Source organism: Trachurus japonicus, chromosome 8 (genome assembly GCF_045865225.1).
Source record: "Trachurus japonicus isolate A0001 chromosome 8, Traja_1.0".
NCBI classification, from domain to species: domain Eukaryota; kingdom Metazoa; phylum Chordata; class Actinopteri; order Carangiformes; family Carangidae; genus Trachurus; species Trachurus japonicus.
The window spans coordinates 9,034,172-9,056,844 of record NC_140914.1 but is presented as its reverse complement, the minus strand read 5'-3'; the positions used below and the strand labels follow the sequence as shown (position 1 = coordinate 9,056,844).

The window sequence follows — 22,673 nt, the reverse complement described above, 5'->3', positions numbered from 1 at the left end:
ATCACATGGTGGATCAGATCTCTGTGACAGGGGACCAGTGTGCAGCACTCCCTCAGGGCCACAAACACTACTGTGACAGATTTGACAAAGAGCCTAAATCTGTCTGACAGCTCAACACAAACCACTGTCTGGCTACAATGTGAATGTTAAACTAATGCTACAGGGGTCGACATCACAGAGTTGTGCCACGCCGCTTCTCCTCCATTACCTTCCAGAGGGCAGAAAGCAAAGCAATTAGCTTTTTGGAAGAAATGAAGACAGTTTGGCCACATGTTACTGGTGGAAATCCAGTCCATTAGTGAAGCAGTGTAGCAAAAACAGCTTGCATTTGCAGCGAAAGCCCAACTTGGGGATATGGACTTTTCCGACAAAGTAATTAAAACATCAGTTTCAAAAAACAAGAGATGAAAAACTTTCCCTAAAAGCTAAAAGTCAAAGTAATGACATGATGGATGTGAATTCAAAAACGTCAATGCAGATCTTTGGCAGATTACGTCTGAATGCTTTGTGCCGTTGAAAAATTAAGCAACAGCTTCAAAAGTAATGTCACGAGAGAAAAATTATAAATCCTCTTGTTCTCCATTTGTTGCATTAAACACTGGACACCATCTGTTGGGTTGGACCACAGAATACAACAGCAGCAGGGTGGCAGCTGCCACCCTAAGACGCAACAGCCTGGCCGCAGCCTCATGTTGCACGCTGACACACTCTAAAAATACTACTCTGGGCTCCGTTAATGGGCTCTTACACTGTCTTAGTTATGGCAGGCAGACCGGCACACTGAGCAGAGATGAAGCTAAAAGGTCATTAATCAAAATAAGCCAACTCTAAACAAAAGGCACTTTGGTTGGCCGGCCAGCTGGGATTACTGCGTATTATCACAACATTTTGGAAAAATGACAACCACTCGCCCTGTGTATCTAACATGTCAATCCCCTCTGCTGACCCCTCCTCTAGGCAGTAGGTGACTGAGATGGGCGTTCGTCTAGGCTGCTTGAGCGACTCCCCGTGGTGGCCGCCGCCGCTGCTGCTGCTGCTGCTGTTGTTCTGCACCGTCCCCTGCTGTCCGGGCCGGCCGTTCGGGATTCCCTCGCCCGCGGTGAACGTGGCGGTGGTGTTCAGCGGCTCGGCCTACCAGACGGAGATTAAGGGGAGGTTAAGTCGGGAGAACTTCATGGACCTGCCTCTGGAGGTTAACCCCATCACTGTGCTGGTCAACAACACCAACCCACGGGCGCTGCTCACCCGCATCTGTGACACCCTCTCCACCAACCGAGTCCATGGCGTGGTGTTCGAGGACAACATTGGCTCGGAGGCCGTGGCACAGATCTTGGACTTCATTTCCACTCAGACGGCCGTGCCCATTGTGGGCATCAGCGGAGGCTCTGCTGTCGTCCTGCCATACAAGGTCAGTGTGTGGGGGCGGGGTCAAAGATGGGAAATTGGATGTTAAGAGCTGGTGTGTGCTTACGCCACACCCTGACTGTACAACGTAATTGGATACCGATCAAACTAAAGATCTTCATTCCACAGTAAAGATCTTAAAATTTGGATGAAATATCAGGGCTCCAGACTGCCCATAAACAAATTTGAGGCAAAATGTTATACTTGCACATGTGAAACCAGTAAATTTACTGTTTGTTTGGGGTTTTTTTAACACTGGTGAAACGTGGAAGGGGGTGACTCAAAGAATCTGGAGTCTGTCATCACAGGCGTCAGGCCAATGTGTGTGAGGATCATGAATGAAAAGGAAATGTGGATTTTTGCTTTGCAAGACGATTTACGGTGCATGCCCCTAAATTGTCTGCTTGCGCTCCTAAAAATTTTAAGTTAGGGGCCACTGTGCTCCTATTAAACTAAGTTAGTCTGGAGCCCTGAATATGCCCAGTAACTATATATCAAACCATAAACTACTGTATATCAGGCTGCAAAGAAGAATTGATCACTGAGTTTTGCACACTGAGAAGCCAGAGGAGCTGGTTTAAATCTTCAGGTAATGTCTTCCATTCACAGTCAACAACACACATAAGACAGTGCGGCTTTGCAGAAAACTATATAAAGAAAGAAGAGAAGGACTCACTGGATGAATTCAGATTAAACAGCAGATATAGCAGCCAGCTATATACAGTCAGTCACTCAGCTCTACATCGTGTCATTACTCTCATGTTGCAGGTTAAATGACAAGACATTCAAATTCACAAGCTAATGGGGACGAGCCAATGACTTTTCATCATCATTTCCCGCCCTCATCTTGGTTGGAAACTGCGTTAAGTTCTGAGCTTTAGGAGAAACAGACAGGTGTGAAGCTGATGAGGCAGGCTGTAACATCGTAAAGACAGCTACTGCAATTTGACTGTGGAGCAAGAGGTATTCAGATCTTTGACTTGAATGTAAAACACCCCCAGGCAAATGACCTGCAATATTTTAGCTACAAGATTAGAATTTTTTATCCTCTAGTCTAAAATACTGCTATACAAACCAAACACAGACATTCACATTTTTGCTTTTGATTTATTATAAATTATTTTAAATGGACAGGGTCATGGTAGAGGAACACCACATCACAGCAAAGTAATGTGATATAATCCCACTTTGATTTTTTGTTTCGAGGTGCAATTCTTGTTAATGGCCATTTGTTGTCAGGTGTCAGGTTCTCCAGGGTTTCACATAAGTTAGATGGATAGTTTGACTTATACTTTGAATATCTAATAAACTGCTTCAGAGTCTCCAGCAGATGATGTGGTGGTAATTACAAGCCTCAAAGCAAGAGTGACAATAACTGCACAGATCGACTCAATCAGCAGATTTATTTTCTTCGGAGCCGTCAAATAATCACAGAGATGCCCACACGTACTATCATTTCACTGCTAATTACATCGGCCAATATGAGCATTTGGTCTATGGACAGGCACAATCTGTCATTTCAAAGTGATTTAATGATCAATAAATATCAGAAATACCACTTCGCACAGGGATGCATTGGAGCCTCTATGCACGTTCAAGAAGAAATAAGTGAATCAGGGAACTCTGTCAAGGTCGAACATAGACATGAGTCTCTCAAATCTTTATTCTAGTTGATACACTGATATGCCACTTTGCTATTTGGAGTTCAGGTGAGGTAAACAAGGGATGCTTGTGAAACATACAAGCCAAAGCCATTGCACTGCTTTTATGATTGATGCTGAAAGGTTTAGCTGCAATGATCCATCTATAGGAGCAGTATCACTCACCACAAAGAGCTCAGACTAATATAATCCTTTCAAAATGGCTTTTTTTTCTCCCAGTGACATTTCAGTGCATCCTGCAATAGGCAGTACCGCAGAGCTGGCCAGCACAGGATAACATCACATGTCGACAGATATCATTTCAGTATGATTCTTTCAGCTTATTTTTTTTTGCAGGGCAAATGCCCAGATCCACAGAGCACAAAGGGTCACTGAATGGTTTGATGAGTGTGAAAATGATGTGAATCATATGCTACAGTCCTCCAGACCTCAAGCCAAATGAAAACCAATGGGAGATCTTGTTTTTGTTCCGACATGTCAGACAGAAAAATAGTGTTCATCCCTCCAGTGGTGTTCAGAATTAAAGCAACTCTGACATTTTATCCAATTCACACTGCATGGAAAATATACAGGTGAAAATGAATGTGTTAGAACAGACCCTTGTGGGACACCGCAAGTAACTCATACTGTATGCTTCTGACATGTTATTTGATCTCATTTATGAATCTGTCCAATGGAGCGATAATGAGTATTTATCTTGCTCTCTTTTCAAATAATCAGAGATGAATTCTTCTTTTTAATTTTGAGTGTTGAGGCATTTTATATATATTTTTGCAGAAGGAGATATTAATAAGACTGTGTAATTTGGGTTTATAATGGGTTTGTCGACAGCTCACCTGTCAGCTGCATCGATTTCCGAAAACATCCTGCCATCAGTTTGGCTTCTCGAGGGTAATAAAAGAGATGTCAGTCAATGAACGCCTCCCGCTGCTCAGTTACACTCTAACTCTTCTAATTCGAAGACAATTATAATAAATTACAGAATAAACACATGTAATGAGAAATAAGCATAATGACAAAAGCTGACAGCTGGTAAAATGAATGAATGTTTTCATCTTTAATTAACAAGTGAAATAAAATTGCGACTATTTATATATGTTGTGTGGTGAATGCATGAAAAGCGCCCTACATATCAGGGAGTGCATGCATTATTAATACAGAAGGTCCCAGTTGGAAACCTGAAGTAATCTTCTGCTACCCGCTGAGGTACCAGGCCTCTGACTGACATCTATACCTACATGCCACCCATGATAATTTTATATTTTTCAGGCTCTTGGGCCACCATGCAGTCGAGGCTCCATGTGTAGTCTTGCATATAAATTGCCAATGACCACCTCTCTGTTTTCTGGACAGCCGCTCCGGTAGTAGGCTATAAAACAATGAAATCTAAAATCTTGTTTTAGATGCGTTTCATGGTACTGTAGATAAAGGTTGGGTCACTATTTATTCATCTGTGCTGTTTTGTCTTTTGTGCTCTGCATAATAGCATAATAATACAGCTAATCTGTTCTGTTCTGAAGTCTCTCATTCGTTCATGTGTGTTAAGTGTCTGGTGGGACAACATTTCTCAGTTGGCTGCCGAACACAGTTGTATTCATGAGCGACAGCAGAGCATTACGCTGGAAAATCAAACCCAGAGACACAACAACAGACAAATATAGATGATGCAGAAAAAGATTTGCTGAATTTTGGCAATTTCTTCAACTGAAACAAAAATTCTTCCAATTCTCTGCCTTGCAAGGACAATAACACAGAACAGGGAAGGCCATGTGATTACCATGTTCCTTGAATAACACAATGCATGAGGTAAAAGAGGTCTGAATATTGTAATAATAATCATAACTGAGTATTTATCAATGAGAAGCTCATCCAAATGGCTGCCTGGAGGGTCGGAAATCCATGCCAGCTGTGGCTCAGTTGGTAGAGAAATTCAAACTGTCCTTCAGCAAGATACAAAACCACAAATTGCCCAAATTATCTGCACAAGAAGTAAATGAGCTTTAAACAAGAACCTGGCAAACAAGTCTAAAGAAAAAGAAACATAATCCCTAAAAAGTCACAGCAGTAGTGACATAATTTATATTTACTGGGATAAAAAGCAAAGGAGGGGTTCATAACTGTAGTTGTAAGATTCATGACTCAAAAAAAGCTTTGAAAAAATTGATTTATATATACTAATTAAAGATGAAACTACTTTATAAAAGTCGGTGCATGCGTTCGCATACATGATAGCTGAGCCCACTTGCACCAGACATTGACATGCCGCCTCAGTTCAGAGAGAGCTGCCAATAGCAGCCCGTGGGGAAGAAGAAAGAGATGTCTGTCAGCACATCTGCTTAACATCCAAGGGACTGCTGCAGATTGCATCACACCAAGAGAGCTGGAGCAGTGTCATTTCACCTCTGGGATCAGTCTATCCAGTGTAATTATAGCTGAACATATCAAAGAATCCACACAAGGCAACAGGTCCAGCTTTTTTGTGTGGGTGTAAAACAATGGTCTGACATGCAGTGTAAAGCTGTGACAGATTCGGATAGAATGGAAAAATGAAGGTCTAATACATCAATATGAGTTTATTGTCTGATTCAACTTCTAATTTGTTAATATTTCAATGCAACAATCAATGCAACAATCAGCACATGTGATGTGTATCGCAGGCACATTGAGGGTTTTTTTTGGTGCAGCCCCCTGTGAGTCTTCCTCTCAATAATCAGGGACACCACCCGTCGATTGATTTATGGGGCGCTGTCAAAGGTAGTCAACAAGGCAATAGAGCTCATTCATTTTTCATACGTGTTGCTGAAAGCTGAGAGTTTAATCTCTCTCAAAGTGACAGCCTAAAATTAGGTGATAAACTGATTCCTGTCCAAGGGACTTCTCAGTTTGTTGATTGGCACCATCAGAGAACATGCACCATTGTTTTCCTCATTCTCTATCAATGTGGAAAAAAACAAGTAGATAATGTCAAACAGTTAATGTCAAAAGTGAAGTTCCCTCCACTACGTATAAGTAATGCTAATTTATGCAGCTATAGAGTTAGACTCATTCAAACCAGCAGCCATAAGTCAAATTCAGATGGACTACAAACCAAAGCTATGCTTCACTATTGCCGAAAGGTCAATCATTTCCTCACAGGTCCAGTTAGTGTGCAAAAAAAAAAGGATAAATCCATAGCAATAATCATGGCTGACATAAACAGCTGAAATGTTTTGTGAAGCTCAAAGGAAGCTGAACGTGTACCTGGTTTTAAAGCTGATATATAGCTGCTTCTTTACAGGTGCACGACTCTACAGTGCAGCTCCAACAACAGGATCAGGTCGTTTAGGCCACAGGGTTTGTTTGAACTGGAAAATCTTCCTGTTATAGATTCGACTACAGCAGCATTATGTATATTATGGTTGAAAAAAGAATGAATGAAAACACACAGTGACGTCCTTTAGAGGTAATTACACACACCTTTGGGTGGGTTGCTGTGGTGCTATAATTCCTGAATAGACCTAGCATGTATTCTGTCTTTTTTTTTTTCATTATGCACCAAGTTCAATATCCTGACCTTAAATTCAAAACATCCTTTGAAGCATTCATTCTGCTGTCTGACAGATCACATCCTTCAAGCCACGGCGCTGCAAGTGAACAAAATGTAAGTCAGACACAAGCAAAACCTGATTGTCTTTGCAGGAACATGAGCCTGAGGCTTTTCTTAAAACTGGAGCAGTTTTTTTTTTTTTCCTCCATCTGCCTTCGCTACGTCCTGAATCCACTTGTCTCTGCCTCTGCCTCCCTGCTGCATTTTAACACCACTGGCACAGTTACAGTGTAACCTGTCTAGACCGAGCCACGTGGGGGTCTGGTTTGGGTAACAAAAGCACTTTGGTTTAACTTAGGGAACAATTTTATGTTCAGTTTAATGTCTACACATTAAACACACTGGGTCTTGGGCTTCAAAAGTCACTGCAGACTTTGTCTACGTTATAGCAAGACTCTCTTCTTTTCCTTAGAGCAGGAAGTGCTTAGATGAACAGCTAGGAACAGGTGACATACATATAGGACATTCAGCATCAACACAACTTGACATGTACTGTATATAACTTAAAACCATGTAGATATAGAAAAACATGTGCTTGAAATGCAATGCGTTTGGATTACAAACTGCATGCATTGCATTTCCTCCACATTTACCAGTTGTGTGGAAACGTAATATGTACTTCCGTCCCATAGCAACCAACTGTTGTTTTTTCTTGCATGTCATTTGCATATTGCTTTAATCCAGCTCTACACCGATCTACTATAGTATTGTGGCCTGGGTTTTCTCCAGCTTTGAGAGAAATGGCAGATGACCAGGGAGTTGTGTGTCTGTTCTTGGTCGCCATGCAGGATCTATGTGACGTCAGCAGTACAGGAAGGCGGTGCCAGGGCACTTCCTGCTGCGTGGCGGAGGCAGACATATGTCGCAGCAAAGAGCCGTGGCCAGAAGTCACTCTTCATAGAGGGACGGTGGGAGAAGGAGCTGGAGATGGCTGCAGTTCAGTCATGTGACCGGGGGCAACCGTACTCCACTTTCTGTTCCATATCTCGGGTGCTAATTTTCACTCGCTGCCAGAACACGTTCACCTCTGGGCATCATGTCATTGTGGCTCCGGTCCCTCTGAGCCGGCTGACTTTAATCCATTGTTTCCTTCAGATTTCTGGACCAATTCCAAAAGAATCAATACACCTCATACACCTCCGTCAAAAAAGTCCTTCAGATAACCTTCAGCTTTTAAATGACTGTTCTTAACAAAGTAAAAGATGCTTTTTTGTATATTGGTCACATGTATAAAAAAACAAACACTGATGGTTTCAGTGACATAGCCACTGCTTCTGTATAAACAGCTGTGGTTTAGAGATAATCGCTGCTTTACACGCTGATCTAACTCAAACTCAGACCAGTGTCACTGCGTCTCACAGCTAATCTTCAGGCTGCAACACAACTCGCCCAACGGCGGCATTTCAAGACTTGAAAGCCACATGCGACACAAAAATGTTAACAGGTTAAAAAGTTAAAGTTGACTGCGTGGACTACTGCTATGTTTCTGAATCTGTATTTGTAAACAGATACGAGTTCTTCTGTATATTTTACCCATGTGAATGTAATCTGAGCCTTGAGAAGCTAAGCTTTCCACTCAATGGCTGTAATCTTCTTTGGGACTGTACACTATTACTGTGAGCTTCTGTGAACAACGCCGTGGAAGTGCAGCTTACTGACTCAATACAGAGTCATGGTTGACACTCATTTACAAACGTCATGTGTATAATCTGACATACATTATCCAAAGAGTAGGGCAATATCATCACAACGAGAGATGATAGATTATGCTAAAACATTACTACTATGTTTTGAATATATCTACTTGCACTTGGGCCAATATGGCCAGTGTTGTAAATCAATGACGAGGCTTGATTTATGGCGGGTCAGAGTATTTCTGTAGTCTAAACAGACACATCGGATCTTTCCTGGCAATGTGTGTCATACGTCATTAATATAATATTCCCGTGCCCACACCTTTCACTGAACCTCTGTAGCCCGTGATTGACACATGGGTCTGACCTGGACTAGCCTACCGTGGCCAGCTGTGGCCAGCTGTGGTCACTCTCACAGGAATTATTACAGTGTTTCATCTTTGTGGTGTCCGTGCGTCAGTTTGTTTTTCCTCTCTAGTTCTTGTTTTCACATTCATTTATATGCGGATCCAGGGCAAGCAAGGGAGTGTGAAAGAGGGCACGCGCAAGAGAAACACCAGATTTCATGTTGGCCTACCGGCAAAAACTGAAACGAGCAAATCAACTGAGGAAAAACAAACAATGTACACAGATGTGTCCAAGAGGCTTTGTGAGGATTGGACGGTGCTCCACGCCGCCACTTCACTGACTTTATTTTGTAAGGACAGACTAGATGTTCACTTTGTAAACAGTGACGTATTGGATATAAACTCTGGGCACCAGACTCACCTTGATTTATAATTATTATGGAATTACGATGTGACAATCTCCCGTCTTTAAAAAAAATCACTAGCTTATTTCCTCTTTGGCGGGTTGTTTCATGCAAGAAAAGCAGGTGTAAATGCAGATATCAGATATGGGTCACTTCTACGTAATAGAACATGTACAGTAAATAGACAGTCAAAAAAATTGGATATACTGTAGGCAACAAATTGGAATTGGGCATCAAGGCCTGTAGTGTAAAGAAAGCCTCAGTCCAACTTCCATTGAATTTTCACTTCTAGATGTAATGTGTGTCACTCTTTTTATTGGCCAGTGCAGGGGATACAAATACATTTTTGTATAGGTAAAACAAGCAGGTGTACTATCTTCTTTAACAATACAGTTTATACTGTATGAACTTGTTCAGATGCTGCGTTAAGGTGGGACAAGTCATTTAACATCCCCACTGGTTCAAAGTTTCAAGTCTGCTGCACCTGTAACCGCACCCTGCAGCACTCTTGTACATGACAGACCACCGGAGGTCAGCAAACATCAGAGTTTCAGCTGCTGTTAAGGATCTTTTAAGTTAAGTAAAACGATGGGAAATTGGTGACCTCTACAATTGTAAGATTCATTCAATTGAGACGACAAAGACATAAGAGAGAGCTCAGGAAAGCAGTGGGATGTTGCCAAGAAGAGGCTCTGACATCAGGCTTTGTGCTCTGCCTTTTGGATGTGGCTGTTATAAACACTGTTTGTGTAAAGGTAATCACGACTGATGGAGGATTTATATTTCATTCTATGTGACTGACCTCAACTGTTTCATTTGATTCCCTACAACCATGCCTTGGACAGATCTGTGCACACTCGGCACACCAACAGTCTCGACTTGAGGCTTTGAGCTGCTGCTGAGCCTGTGGTAATGCCCCGGGCTCATTTGAACTGCACGATCAGTCTGCTCTCTGCTAATTGAGCTGTTGAGATTGTACTTTGCAGGGAGCTTTACTCTGATAGACCCTTGGGCTGGTAGGCAGGAACAAGGCATACAGAAGCGCAAACACATGCGTAAACACACACACACACATACACACTGTGACACCTCAGCAGCTGTCAGGGAACAAACTGATTGTGCACCATTGCAGATGCAGGAAAAAGGCAGCGGCACGTACAAGAATAAAGCAATAACACTGACAGATTTGCTGTGGGACAGTGAGGGGAAGGAGAAAATGAGTAGATTTATACGATCTTCTCAAGCTCCTCCGTGACTAACCTGCATAAGATCCCTGCACCCTGTATGGATGTATGCAGCCAGCCGGCCTCCAGTGCAGTCTAATCCATCTTAGTCCGCTGCAGGTCCCCAACACTGAGCAGAAACCAACTCTCAGCAAAGACACTAATAACTGACTGGCATTTATATGAATATCAATGAGTAATAGCCATTTTAAACTAGAAATGTGAACGTTGGGCTTTAAGGTAATGAAGAGAAAATAAAAAAAGAATTTGTTCCTAGTGGTTGTAACTTTAAGCACAATTCCAATATTCTGGGTCAGACAACTTTCAATACATAAATGAGTGGTAAATCCAAAACTATGCATGGAATGGAAGACCTCTTTATTATATATAGCTACTTCACTGTCTGGGGATATAAGAAGTGAGAGGGAATGAGGACAGTGACACAGGAAACAAGACAAGAGAAAAGGAAAATATTTCCAGGGGCATGATCGCGGACAGTCAGAGGTACAGAGTCAGTGGATTTAGTCGTGACGTCTGGAATCGTACGATGCTCATACATCACAAGACCGCTGAACTTCTCCCAAGGACGGCGAGGAGACAGGCTGAATAAGATAGCAGGCCTGTTTGCAGTCTCAGGATGCCTGACCCCTCTGTTTTCTAAGCTCTGAGGCGAAAGCGCTCAGGATGGAGTGATTTTTCCCCAGAGCGGGAGAAGGTCAGGAGGGGGTCACCTACCTATCAGCCTGTGGGAGGCAAAGACTTTTTACAACATAACCACGGCAGTCAAAACATACATGTCTACTCTCAAAGTAAGACTTTTTTTTTCAAGTCAGTTCCAGGCGATGTCTCATCCTTAAACATCTAAAAAGAGCGAACAACAACAACTTTATACTCATTCAGAGTGATGTCACGCAATAACGAACGAATGATTCATGATCTAATAATGATGCTTGTGTTGCAGTGTGATGCAGCACAGTTAAGCAGAGGTGGAGTGATTGGAATCTGTAGAAGAATCAATAATCCCTGTTGAATATCATGGCTCTACATGCAGAGTAGCATCAATCCATCACTGTCTCATTAATTACCATACCTTGGAATAATTACTGTGAAGAGATGAGATCGTGGTGAAGATGTCGGCCTGTATCTTAGTCTTGTTGGGATTTTAGTATTTTAGTACCTACAGTACTTCTAATAAGATGCCCTTTATAAAGTGGTTTTAAGTTGTAACGCATGGGTTTATTGATGCAAGTGTAGTTGTTTATTTATGCTTTAGCCAAAACTCAAGTTTTTCACTTCTTCCTATGAGCCATCAGCAAAAAAGTCTCAATTATTTGTTTAAATTATTATTATTAAATTATTAGTTTAAATGTCACTTAGTTGTCACTTTTTATTCATGGCTTGTAATTGTTCAATGAAGAATCAATGTGGTACTTTTTATTAACGGTTCAAAACCACTAATTAGTGGTTTACATGTCAGTTTTAATGCGACTTTAGGCTGCTGGCTTGACATCTGGACCTGAATCCTTTCAATACCAACTTATTAACATTTAAATCTGCACATTCAAAATGACAGTATATGATGTCAAAAAGATCATTACTGACCCGTAACATATATATTTACAGATCACTGACAAACACTTGCTAATTGCTTATTGAGCAAGTGAGAAACTGATGACCTTTATAGTATGAGTATGAAGAATTAATAAACTGTGGAATAGAAAGAACTGTTTTGTTTGTTGTTTGCAACAAAAAAAAGGATATCTTCTTCCTGCAGCAAATTCAGCACATGTTCCGAGCAGGGGAGAATGGAAATACTGGACAGGGCACAGTTAAGGGCAGAGGTGTCTTGTGTTTCTGTATAAGTAGTTTAAGTTTAAGGGGAACTCAGCACTGCATAACAGAGAAGAAAACTGTTGCAGTACCTCTTCCTCCTTCAATCTTTCAGGCACATTTGGCCGCACCCAAATCAGTGATGTCACAGACAAAACCCCTGCTGTGACAAATGATTGGGAAGAAAAATGTTTTAAAAGGACTGGGGGGGGCTCACACTGCAAGCTGTAAAGTATGTTTCCCTCCTCTCCCCGTCTTTTAATAATACTGTTAACAGAAAAAAAAGAACATCCCTGTTCCTATCTCAAGGTCACTGCGCTCATAGAAAAGACAGATGAAACATGGAGCAGGTGCTGGCCACACTGATAGCACCATCCCTTTGAATTTGCAAGTATGGATGACGGCCGGTGTTTAGGCGGCAAAAGTAAGACATTTGCATTTCAGTGATGAATGAGTCTGCTGCTCCTGGAGGAGCAAAGTAAAGCTGAACCACTTACTGTAGCTCCTGCCAAAGCTGCACTACAGACCCTCGTGGTCCGTCAGCGCACTACTTGTGTGTGTTATTATTTGTTTAAATGTATAAACTAAGTGTGTGTACTCTTTGACGTGCAAACAGATCCTCCAGAGATTTTTATGCACATTATACAAATTGAATTAAGATGTGTTCATTTTGCTGGTTAGCCAGAAGCAATCTGCATGAAGTGGGTTAACGAAGCATAAAGGTCTTCACAGCGTCCCTCTCCTGATGCCATGCTCTTCTCTTCCGCCAGGGCGAGGGCTCCAACTTCCTCCAGCTGGGCTCCTCCATCGAGCAGCAGATCAACGGCATGTTCAAGGTGATGGAGGAGTACAACTGGGACAGCTTTGTGGTCATAACCAGCCTGTACCCGGGCTACGAAACCTACGTGGATTACATCAAGTCCTTCACCGACACCAGCTACTTCCTGTGGGACCTGCAGGACGTGCTGACCTTTGACATGTCCGCCGACGGCATGAACGACATCCGAGCGCGGCGGCTGCTGCAGCAGATCGACGCCCAGGTGTTGTTGGTCTACTGCTCGCACGAGGAGGCCCAGTATCTGTTTTCAATGGCGACCGAGGCCGGACTAGTGGGGCCTGGCTACATCTGGATTATCCCCAGCCTGGCTGTGGGAAACCCAGACATGCCCCCGCCCGACAGCTTCCCAGTGGGGCTCATTAGCATCATCACGGACCGGTGGAGGATGAGCCTGAGGAAGAGGGTGCGGGACGGGGTGGCCATCGTGGTGAAAGGCGTGCAGAGCTTTCGGAAACAGAGGGGCTTCGTTCCCGAGGGCCACAGTGACTGTCACAACCCCGTCAAGCCATCAGCTGCTAATGACACTCTGTTCAGGTGAGCAAAGACGCTGGAGGTCGTCGTTTTTTAAAAAATATTGATGTGTTGCCTCGATAAAATTGAGGTTCATTTCCTCAGATATAATTCCACCACAGCTGTTCAATCAATCGTTCAATCGTTGTTTAGCTCCTGTAAATTGAATTCAACACTGCCTGCACAGATGTTTCACATTAAAAGCCCTCAGGCAACTCACAGAGCACTGACTCTCTTTTATCCAGTAGGCTTCAAGTATGAAATAAAACAGGAAGTGTCACATTTTACTGAAAATAACAAAATCAGCTTATATACTTGAAATAACACAATATATATGATATTTTATGAATCAAAATGGGATACTAGATGTAGATGTAGCAGAATGTGACTGTGAGTCTACAGAACTACAGAAATGAACATGAGGCTGAATTTGCAGTGTCAGCTGTTACAGTAGAATTAATTAAACCTGCATCAATGTCTTACCCGGGGGGGCCTATGTCGTAACTGCCCTTATTTATTTGTGCCAGTCACATTCTTCATCATTTGAATACTGGCATTAAGGGTTTGCAGAACATTGTTTCTGTGGGATTCTTCAGAGGTTTTACATTTTGTAAATGTCTGTCTTTATGGACATAAAAAGAAAGAGGAGCACAAAGCAGTTTTTTTTTGTTTTTTTTAAAGAGAAAAGCTGCTGGAGTCTAGTGATTGTTCTCTTGGCAAACACTGCACTAACCTTTAGCAAAAATATTCACCAGGGCCACTTCAAGACAGTGCTTATACAGTAAATGGTGAGAATGAGTTAGAGAGTCAAAGCTCTTTCCAGGGAAGCAACTTTGCAGTGGTTCGCTGTTCAAGTTGCTAATAGTAAATAGTAAGTATGAAGCTTTAGATTGTCACTGGACACGTTATTGTGGCTTGTTTGCTTTGTAAAGGCATCAATTAGACACAAAGCCTAAGCTTACACAGAAACGATCTGAACAGAAAACGCAAAAGTGGTGTTACGTTCTCACTTTTTATTTCGCATTTAGACAAGCGTTTTTGGGGTGGAAATCTGCGTGCATACGGTGGCGCAAAAGTCTGTGGAATTCAATGTTGTATACACGCCAGGCGCCTACAACACCACCAAGTCCGCACGCCTGTGTACAACCCAGAATTTTTTCACTTCTTCTTCTCCTTTTCTTGATCTCCGGCAGGCTGTACGCCGGCCATCGTAATGCTGCCCTCCGTGCCCTCCACAGGTCATAGCAATCGGAGCAGACGTTTTGCGTTTTCACCCTTTACATGGGGACGCAACGGCGGAGCGTTTTTAAAATTTCCACTCTGGAGGGTGGTTTCACTTTTTTGCGTTTTCAAGCCCCCAAAATGCCGTCGCCATCTAAACGAAAGGCACATCCGATTAAATATTTTGCCATTTTCATCTGCGAGCGTTGTCGTGTAAACAGGGCCGAAGGATCAAGTTTTTGAAACCACATAGTTACAGAAAATACAGTGTGCTTTTTCTGCAGAGTACAATCTCTTTTATTTTTGAGATTGATTGCGTTTTATTACATAATGTTGTTCAGGACATACAGAGGAATGTTGCCCTGATGGTCAGGGGTCACGTAACTTTTCTCTTTAATCTCAGATATATTATGAAGTATTGGCTCAGACTTACATCTGTGGGACTTGGAAAAAAGAGGTCAACAGTTGTTCATTTATTCATGACTTCCCATCTGTGTGGTGCGGAGCCCATTTTATGGTGCCTGTCACTCTCCCAAAACCGTGTCCTCTAACCCGCTGCCATCCATCTCCTGCCGTCTATCTCACACCGAGCGCTCTCTCTCCTATACCCTCTTGGAGACCGACGGATGAGGGCGTGGCTTCTTCTTCATTTAAACCATGCCCAAAAGAGCAGCCTGACGCCATCTGTGCCACGGGACATGGAGCAAATCCTATTTTGTTTCGAAAAATGTATTAATCAGCAGAGGGGCGAGCCAAAGAAAATATGGCTCATATAAGCCAAGGTCATTCTGGGAGACTGCTGCGCTGCGTGTCTGTAAAATGTATGTGCTGCTAGCTATAGATGATCACCAATAGGCTGCTAAGGCGACACAATCAACATCAGACACTGCTCCTCTATTATAGAGCATCACTCTCCCCCTCTGAAGTCAGAAGTCATTTTTCTTTGCAGGCTGAGTTGCCAGGGGCGACACAACCTTTCCTTTTGTAAACTCCAACTGCCCATGAAAACATGAAAATGGGCGAACACTGTCTCGTGCTTTGATACCGTACCAACCACTCCTGTTAGACTGTGTGAAGCCAGCAGGCACTATTTGAGCAGCAGCAGCTCTCGTTAGGTAAAGCGAAGGCCGGCGAGATACAACAAAGCACTTTCTATTAGCTTTATAGTCTGTCGTCTCTTCTCTCTCCAGCCAGATCAAACATTATCAGCCCCCTCGGTTCTCACATTTGTCCCCACTTGATTGGAGAATTTTTTTTTTTTTTTTTCAAATAAGCTTTTGATAATGAGTCAGCTCACCTGTTAATGGGATTATCGCAGATTACCAGATTAAATAGGCTTTTCACACAGACCAGGCTGGGGGCTATTCTCCTCCCAGCAGGCTTTAACAACACCTCAGCTGGAGTGACGGGCGAGGTGATAGTGCAGCGCCACAGGTCTGATATAATAGGGATGAGAATGATGAAACAATGGAGTCAAAGGAGGCAGATGACAGCTTCACACAACGCGCAACAGCAATGAGGACACTGAAAGAGATCAAAAGCCGATTTTTTTTACATTTATGCCAGTGTCCAATCAATTGTAACTGTAATTGACAGAGAAATCTTTTGCAGCTGTATCTGAATTTTGATTACAGGAGACAGAAAATCATGTTTTTTTTCTTTCTTGCTTTTCATCTTTTTCTGCAGGCACATGTTGAATGTAACCTGGGAACACAACGACTTCTCCTTCAACAGCAACGGTTACCTGGTGAATCCAGCCATGATAATTATCACTCTGGACAGAGAGAGACAATGGGACAAGGTAAACGTTCTTTCTGTGTTATTACTGTGAATGTGTAACAACTGATGAGAAAACAGAGGAGCTGTTCCTACGTCTCTTTCACTGACGCCTTCTCCTGCGCATGATAAAAGGAGAGTGATTTCACACATCGCTGGTCTCTTTATAAAGGCCAGTCAGAGGAGTCAGGACCCCACTGATAACAATGAACCGTTTAATGAAAGATCATCTCATAATCACACACACAAACAGTGCAACTTCTTACTCACCTCTCCCTCACACACTCTCAGCCTCCAACTCTTCAAAAGACATTCAAAGAAAAACCACATTCATATGTAAACGCATACACACACATGCGTATAAACAGGCTTTGCTGCAGCGTGCTTCCTCAATGACTTGTTTGGAGATTGAAACATTAATTTAACCGCAGGGGGCAGAGGGGGTGGGGGTGGATGTGATGTGGACACCAGACTGGAGGGAGTTGACTTCCTCCACTGGTTGAATAGAAGGTGTTTAGTTAAACATCACGCTCAGAGTAAACAGCTGCAGGCGTTTCAGAGCTAATTATGTCATATTGATGTTTTCAAGTGCTACGTTCTATTAATTTCCAATATGTTATAAAGGCTAATGGGAAGCTGCGACGGCAAAAGAAGCAAACAAACAATCCAAGTTGTAAAGCAGATGGAAGCCATTTTGTGTGTGAACCAATTCCATAGTCTGGCCCCGCGGTGTGGATATTTGTCAGAGCAGAAATTACTTTGCAGTTTTATGTATATTTGTGCAGCCAATGTTATATTACTATAATTACTAGTACGTCAATGCCATTGTTTAACACAGGGGTTCCCAACCTTTTTATCACTGCAGACTGTTCACCGGTGGCTCAAACCACGGTGGGTGGTGGGGTGGTGGCGTATGTACGTTCTCCTGTTTACATTACACATAGTATAACGATTGTACGCGGTCACATGGTTTTCCATTACGTTTACATTCTTTGTTATAATTCACCATAATATAATAATAATAATAACATAGCCTATCAGTTATTTGGGGGTGATGGTCCAGTCTACTCTGTCATCTTGTTTTGCTGCTGTCGCTGCAGAAACCTCCGCTTCACAAACATAATAGGCTATGTTTGTAATAGAAGCAGATTTTCAGTGCTTTTGTGGCGATCTCTTTTTGTTGGCAGTCGTTGGATCTTCTGTTATTGAGTCTTTCCCGGCGACGTGTGTTTTTCACTCTTTTCCGCTTGTGGACCTGCCTGTCAATTGCACAAACGAAAGTGGCAAAATTTCAAAAACAAAACGGTCGAAAGTGTAAATTCGAACAAAACAAACAATTTTATATTTTTTCATTCTTTCTCTGCGGTCCGGTACCAAATTATCCACGACCCGGTACCGGTCCACGGACCAGGGGTTGGAAACCCCTGGTTTAACACACTAAACATGGTGTAATTACAGCTGTAATTTACATTAAAATATAGTTTAAGATGTTTTTGGTGCTTCTTTCCTGTCAGACAGTAATGCTGTGTCTCATGTCAGTTAGGAGCTAAAGCATCACACAATAGCAATTATTTTTCATGAGCATACGTCCAGGGGGAGACTTCAAGATACTATCTACATTACATACAAAGACATAACATAACCACAACATTGAAAGTCAAGTTTGTGCTGTGTTGGGTGCTGCTGCTAAAGATTAGTTTCAAATAAGAAAATTACAAAATTATTTCCCATAAGACAAACCTTCAAATTGCCTCCAGTACCAGAGTACCAGTCAAGTAACTGATAAAAAAAATGAGTGTGCAGTGATCTACATAAAAAAAAGAAGAAGAAAGACCCTGCATTTGGCACAAAGCTTAAAAACAGACTGTTTAGATAATATAAAAACTAATCATATCAGATCTAACTCATACATACATTATACATACATTGTGGATATCTCTAAAAGCAGAAAAATGTATCAAACCAAAACAAAATATGCTAAAAAGTCTGCAGGGAGCTGGGGTGCAATAAAACCCATGACAATAACAATCTTAAAGCAATCAGTCAACAAATATGTGAATGCAGGAGGAGGCCATGTGGTTCAGGTAACATGGATTAAGAGGATGAACTAAAGCTTTTCCTTCCTCCTGTCTTTTACTTTTCTTGTCTTTTGTATTCCTGATGAGCTGCTTCTTATCTGAGCGCAGACAAAAGCTGCTTTGTCTTTCACTTTCTGGTCCACTGTTGGATGTTCGTGTTGAAGGGCGTTGCTCTCCCCCTGCAACACTCCCTGTAGATTCACAAGTTTCTTTAACCATCTCAGTATCTTCGTCCTCTGCGCTGTCAAAGACAAACGGGACAAAGTTGGCACCGGAAAACATCCTGGAAGTGTCTCGCAGTCCCATTTGATTTTATGAAATGAGCACGGACTCTAAAACGAGTGAAATGAAATTGGATTCAGTGACAGTAACATGGATTGGATGCGTCACTGTCCTATGACAAGATCTTCTCATTTTGTAAAAAACAATTCAACTGTAATTCGCAAGAGGTTTTGGCCACGTTCCCTCAGATCCTATCACATCACACAGCAACAACCTCTTGACATAATCGGGGACTTAAACCCAGAGGTGGAGATAAAGGTGACCTCTCATTCACCCCCGATTTTCACCAAGCTGACCTTTGCATAAACCTTTTGTAGGAGGAGAAACTATTTGTCTCGCCACTTCGGAGCACAAGACTGTGGTCACTTCACAGAATTTCAGTTCACATGTGAAGCAGTAGCCTTTGTGCGTTTAACTTTCTGTTGCCTCTGGCGTCTTCACTCTGACAGCCGAAAATCAATTCCACTTTTTGATTGCCTTCTTTTCTAGTTTCCTTCCTGCACACGATGCAAGGCAGCCGGTCTGTTGGATTCATACATCACCTATGTATCACCAGCCTCAGCCTCACACTGTATAGACCGGTACCTCGCATTATACCCCATTTTTATTTATTAACCTTAAATCATACAATCGTCTCTTGTTACATACAGCTGATGAAATTAGCTCCCTCCCATGAGTCATTGTTTGCTTGCTTGCTGCTCCGGCTTCCTCCCACATGTAAAAGTCAAGGTAACTTGGGAGGATGGAGGAAGAGCATGACAAAAGGGAGTGGAGACAGAGAGAGGAAGCCCTGGAGGAGGGCGGGAAGTGTTCCTGTCATTGCTGTTATCTGGCAGGGTGATACATAGGACTGAAAAGCTGCCGTTCTCTGTCTGCACATCTATGACGCACACAAACTCTGAAATTACAGTCCCGTCAGCTGAAAAAAAAGTATTAACTATTATCCCAATGGGATTTTTATTAGTAAAGCTACTGGAGAGACAATTACTGTATATTTTACTTTTCCACACAGGTAACTGCAGTATTTGAGCAGAACTTGAGTGAGTGATTACAGTACATATCCTTCTGCCAATCAGACATCATTGACTCCACTTCTTCAAAGCAAGCCTAGAGGGTTTTCCAAAATGAATCAACAATGAAGATCTTCACAGTCTGAGCTGCCGCAGGGACACAATGCTTTTTCATCTCGGCGTATTTGTCTGAAATTTGAAAGTCTGATTGACTTGATTAAAAGCCCATGAGTGGAGCAAAAGGTAAACAGCGGGGCTGATCAATATGACTGACAGGAGAGAGGAACAGTTGAAAAGTCCAGAGAGGGGATATGTGCACCCCCCTCACACCACCGCCTCCATTTTCAGTTTTCATTTCATTGTGACAAGCTGTACTGACTGGTGTGATCAGACAGGATTGTCCCCCTTCCTGCATAAACACCAGAGATTATGTGGGAGGAAAAACATTTTGTCCAGACTGACACTTTTTTTTTTTTAAAGCTCTGCTGGAAGTTAATGACATTTACAGCAGCACAGGCGAGTGAGTGTAAAATAAACAGAATATCGTTTAATATGAGTCAGGATTTAAATGTTGCCCCAGATACCTCATTATCAGTCACACACTGTAAGTGAAATCGATCCATCTTCAGAAAAATATGATCAAGAGGAAACTGCCACTATAACACAGCATCCCCCTGTGGTAAACAGTGCAGATTAAGGCAGCTGCTTCCTGTCAAACCTATAGATCATTTTATATCTTAACCGATACAGGGCTCTGATATATGAAAAAGAAATACTCTACCCCTGATATCTAGACATATTCATCATTTCCCCAGAAACATGGAGGAATCTAAAGCAGGCATAAATTGTAGAGTTCATAGATTAATAAATTACTTCTGTAACATCAGGAACAAGTATGTGCAGTCAGTGGGCTTCCTTGTCCACTTGTTTATGTGCTTTTGGCCTGGAGCTATTTGGGTTTTAAGGTTTGAGTTTGAGACAAACTTCTTTGTTCCAGATACAATATTCTTAACGTTTACTAGAGGTGGAACGATACACAAAAATCACCTTGGTTTTGAGGTCACGGTTCGGTTCATTCTCAGTACAGTATGGGAACAAAATGCATAACATAAATTTGCTTGTTGTTTCTTAGGCAGCTTTTGTAAACCAACAATTTACATGATTTAGTCAAATGTAATTATTGTAAAATCATACAAAATATGAAAATAAAACATGTGCCAGTTTTGCAGGGCAGTTCCGGTGAAGGAAGATCAGACTATAACTCACTACCTGAAACTCACAGGTCTGGTTTCTCACTAGCGGTTGCATTAGCAGTAGCCATGACGTAAACGGGCTGCACAAATACATACATATCGTTACACCCCTTTCTTTCAGTGTTGTGTTGGTAGTCTGATCAAGGCATTTCCACTAAAAAAGATAGAACCAAACTAGAAGTTGAAGAACTTAAGTGGCCTGAAACAAACCCAGACTTCAACCCCAACCACCATCTTCAGGCTGAACTGGGAAGCTGATTCTGAGTCAGACCTTATCAGCCAACAACAGTGGACAATCTCACTAATGCTCTTGTAGCTGGGGTGGGGAATAAAAAAACCTGCAACTGGGTTGGTTCAAACATCTTGTGAAAAGCCACAAGAGTGGAGGACATTACAGCAACACATTAATGGTTATGGTTTAGCTCATGGTCTTGATTATGTGTATTAAAGCTTTAATGTTGCTTTTATCTCTGCATGTGATGATTCAGGTACCAGTAAGATGATGATGAAGGATACAGGAGTCTGATTGGAGTGAAATATTAATGACTTTGAGGAAATGTATCTATCTATTTATAAAACACTGCACAGCTGTTTGTGAAGGACAGAGGATTATAAACCTCTGGAAAGTTACCACAGTGTTATATTAATTTTGACTGTGACATTGGCCAAGTAAACAATATGTTGTCCATGCTACAGTACAAGGTAATCTATCAAATGATACGATTCTGCATGCATTTGACTGGCCAATAATGCACTTTAACAAATGTTGTCAGTTATTTTTACTGTAAAAGATAAAACCTGTTTCAACTTTGAAAACTGAAAAGTGTAAAAAGAGAGAAAATGAGAGAAATAGCTGAAAAGTGACTCTGGTGTGTTTTTAGGATTAACAGTTTTAACAAACATACTTTTGTTTTGTTTGTTGCAACAGTAAAGGAAATAATTAATACATTTATGTAAATATGACAGAGATGATACAATTATTTCTGTTAATTACTCTGCCGCGTGAATAGGGACCCTTAAATCTTTAAATACTGTTTTGTGGATAATTAATCTCAGTAATAAAGCCTGAACAGGGCTCAGGCTTTAGCCAAGAAAAAATATTAAGATTAAGATGATGATCCCATCCTCATTATATAAACATAAAGCATCAGATCTCTAGAGTGTTTCTTTTTTTTTGGTAATAAACGGCATCTGTCTACCCACTCTGTATAGCTCTGAATACTGTGCTGTAATGTAAAAAGTGCAGGTTCATCATAGAGATCATGTTTTTGGAGCCAAATATACAAAACCAACAATAGCTGCTTCTAATTACTGTCTGTTGAATGCTTACATATGTAAAAATCCGTAATTCAATTGCTGAATAAGTGGCAGTCGGAGCAGCGTGTAACAGCTCCATCTGATTCAGCGGAAAGTTAACAATCTGTGGAACGTGTCATTGTTTTGTTTAATTGAGGTCCAACTGGTTTTCAGCGACCTTCATCCCTTCGTTCCACAGCCCAATATAAACTGTTAGAGTCAGTTTGGCTAATTTGTGGAACGTGGCACTAAACAGGTCACGGCTTCTTCAAATAAGCAAGCTTGAAATGTTTAATTCCAGATCTTGATTATGTATTCAG

At 41.8% G+C, this 22,673-nt stretch overlaps 2 protein-coding genes across 2 annotated transcripts in view; both read left to right on the top strand.

Moving 5' to 3' along the window:
- Positions 1 to 22,673, top strand: part of LOC146982592 (C-reactive protein-like) — a 468,648-nt gene that overhangs the window by 296,065 nt on the left and 149,910 nt on the right. The window lies entirely within an intron of this gene.
- The window catches only part of grin2ca (glutamate receptor, ionotropic, N-methyl D-aspartate 2Ca), a 58,353-nt gene that overhangs the window by 17,879 nt on the left and 17,801 nt on the right, over positions 1 to 22,673 (top strand). Inside the window, exons 2-4 of the mRNA XM_085783633.1 lie at positions 958 to 1,408; positions 12,860 to 13,461; positions 16,345 to 16,459. Coding sequence (XP_085639759.1) covers positions 974 to 1,408; positions 12,860 to 13,461; positions 16,345 to 16,459 — 1,152 coding nt within the window. The 5' untranslated portion in view covers positions 958 to 973. The remainder of the gene's footprint in view (positions 1 to 957; positions 1,409 to 12,859; positions 13,462 to 16,344; positions 16,460 to 22,673) is intronic.